The sequence below is a fragment of the Cantharellus anzutake genome, assembly GCF_015039405.1.
Source record: "Cantharellus anzutake strain C23 chromosome Unknown EI90scaffold_30, whole genome shotgun sequence".
Lineage (NCBI taxonomy): Eukaryota > Fungi > Basidiomycota > Agaricomycetes > Cantharellales > Hydnaceae > Cantharellus > Cantharellus anzutake.
The window spans coordinates 332729-334886 of record NW_024066980.1 but is presented as its reverse complement, the minus strand read 5'-3'; the positions used below and the strand labels follow the sequence as shown (position 1 = coordinate 334886).

The 2158-nt window shown below is 49.8% G+C and overlaps 1 protein-coding gene across 1 annotated transcript; it reads right to left on the bottom strand.

Annotated features, from left to right (window-relative positions):
- Positions 1–442: 442 nt before the first annotated feature.
- EI90DRAFT_3124985 (uncharacterized protein) lies at positions 443–1127 on the bottom strand (the record flags this gene model as incomplete). Its single annotated transcript, XM_039063772.1, has 3 exons — positions 443–601; positions 654–917; positions 969–1127. 3 exons carry the CDS (start codon positions 1125–1127, stop codon positions 443–445), a joined length of 582 nt encoding a protein of 193 aa, XP_038915065.1.
- Positions 1128–2158: the final 1031 nt, after the last annotated feature.

Here is a 2158-nt window from a genome sequence, read left to right as displayed (position 1 = left end):
TAAAATACACATTGTAGAATGTTATAACATCTGACCTTGTCTGGGTGGATGAACATAACTCTTTGGGAGCAGACAGAACTTGCAAGGATCGAATAACCTTCATGCTGGAGACAAACAGTCAATGGTATGGCCTTATTGCTCCCTTTGTTCCCTCCACACCCAGTGCCACATACACGTTCCCCTTGAGTGGAGTGGTGATCAAAGACAAGTCACCATCAGGGAAACTGATCCAGCTGGTGCAGCCAGAGTTCCAAGGGTATAATCATGTAAGTAGGATTTTTTTTTTTGAATGTTGTGTGTTGCTCATCTGTGCCCAAGCCTCATCACCCCATGCCTGGCACTTCCACTCAGTTTTGTTATCCACCTACATTCCCTCCCACAGGTCCCTCAACTCCTCCATTGCAAACTCCTGTACACCCCACTCCCCAACCCACAGCAGGCCCTAGGCCAAGTGGTGGAAGGGCCTGCTGTGGGTTGGGCCTGCTGTGGGTTGGGGAGTGGGGTGTACAGGAGTTTGCAATGGAGGAGTTGAGGGACCTGTGGGAGGGAATGTAGGTGGATAACAAAACTGAGTGGAAGTGCCAGGCATGGGGTGATGAGGCTTGGGCACAGATGAGCAACACACAACATTCAAAAAAAAAAATCCTACTTACATGATTATACCCTTGGAACTCTGGCTGCACCAGCTGGATCAGTTTCCCTGATGGTGACTTGTCTTTGATCACCACTCCACTCAAGGGGAACGTGTATGTGGCACTGGGTGTGGAGGGAACAAAGGGAGCAATAAGGCCATACCATTGACTGTTTGTCTCCAGCATGAAGGTTATTCGATCCTTGCAAGTTCTGTCTGCTCCCAAAGAGTTATGTTCATCCACCCGGACAAGGTCAGATGCATTGTGAAGCAGATACTGAACAACCTAATGCAGCATATGTCAGTGGGGCTGCAAAATGACACACAACTCACTTACCCAGTCCCCATTGATCCCCATTCTCTCAGGGAGCTCAGGAACTTTGTCATCCCAAGTTACGTTGCTCACCAGGTGGGGGATCAGAGTGTCAAAGAAGGCAGCAATGTTGGGAAGGAAGAACACATCAAAGTGAGCTTCATCATGCTTGCCCCCCTTCATGGTGATATTGAACAACTCGTTGGGCCCCCACACACATGCAATAAACTGAGCCAGGTCAGTTTTCCATTATTAGATAAATATGACAAGACAAGTTGCTTACAGTCTCCATGCAATACTTGGCATTTCCAAACTGGGTCACCAGTGAACCAGACTTTGTGAGCAGATGTTCAGGGTGGTAGAACTGAGGTGGAATGCATTTGTTGGGATTTTATGCAAGTTGTCATATCCATACAATCCCGACCTCCGCTCCGGGCTCCTGGAACTCCGAACTCCGACTTCCGGAGCCCTATTTCCCTTCCATCACTTTCTCCTTGCCGACTCCCAAGAGGTTATCCCACCTCCGGCTCGGACACCACCTTCGGTCCGACTCCGGAACATTCCGGGTCCGACCCCAACCTCGACACCTTCCAGACGAGTACGCAAAACCTATGCTCCTGACTCCGGACCTCCGCTCCGGTATCCCGTTCACGTCTCGTCTCTGGAACCTCCGGTCTTAGCTCCGACCTCGGACTTTGACCCCACCTCCGCTTATACCCATTGTATTGGTTAGCTCATTCCATTTAATTACCTTTGCCAATATTCCGGAGTTTAACCTCCGAGTTCGGACTTTCCGGACTTACTCCGGACCTTGCAACTATTGCATTGTCCATTTCAATTCCGCTATTCTCCCTCATTCCTATTTGGGCTGCTGCTTCCTTTCTATTCAGTCAGCTAGCCATTCCCCACTCCCAACCTCCTTCCTTCCTCCTTGGGCCTTGGCCCTTCATTCCTCCTTTGGGAAACACCATTGAGTCAAACACTTGACCCTCGGTGTTGTTCCTCTTTCCATCTCCCTTTGTCTCCTTTCGTCCTACCCTTGTTCCTTTTGATTCCGGACCCCTCCTTATATACAATGTACCTAGTAACTTGTAACCTCAGTCCGAAATCAACTTGAATTCCCCCCAAGAGACTTTCCCTCTGCTAGATCCGAAATTAGGGACCCCCAGGACAACCAGCAATGGCACAGCGCTCCACCTGAGTCGCTGAGGCCG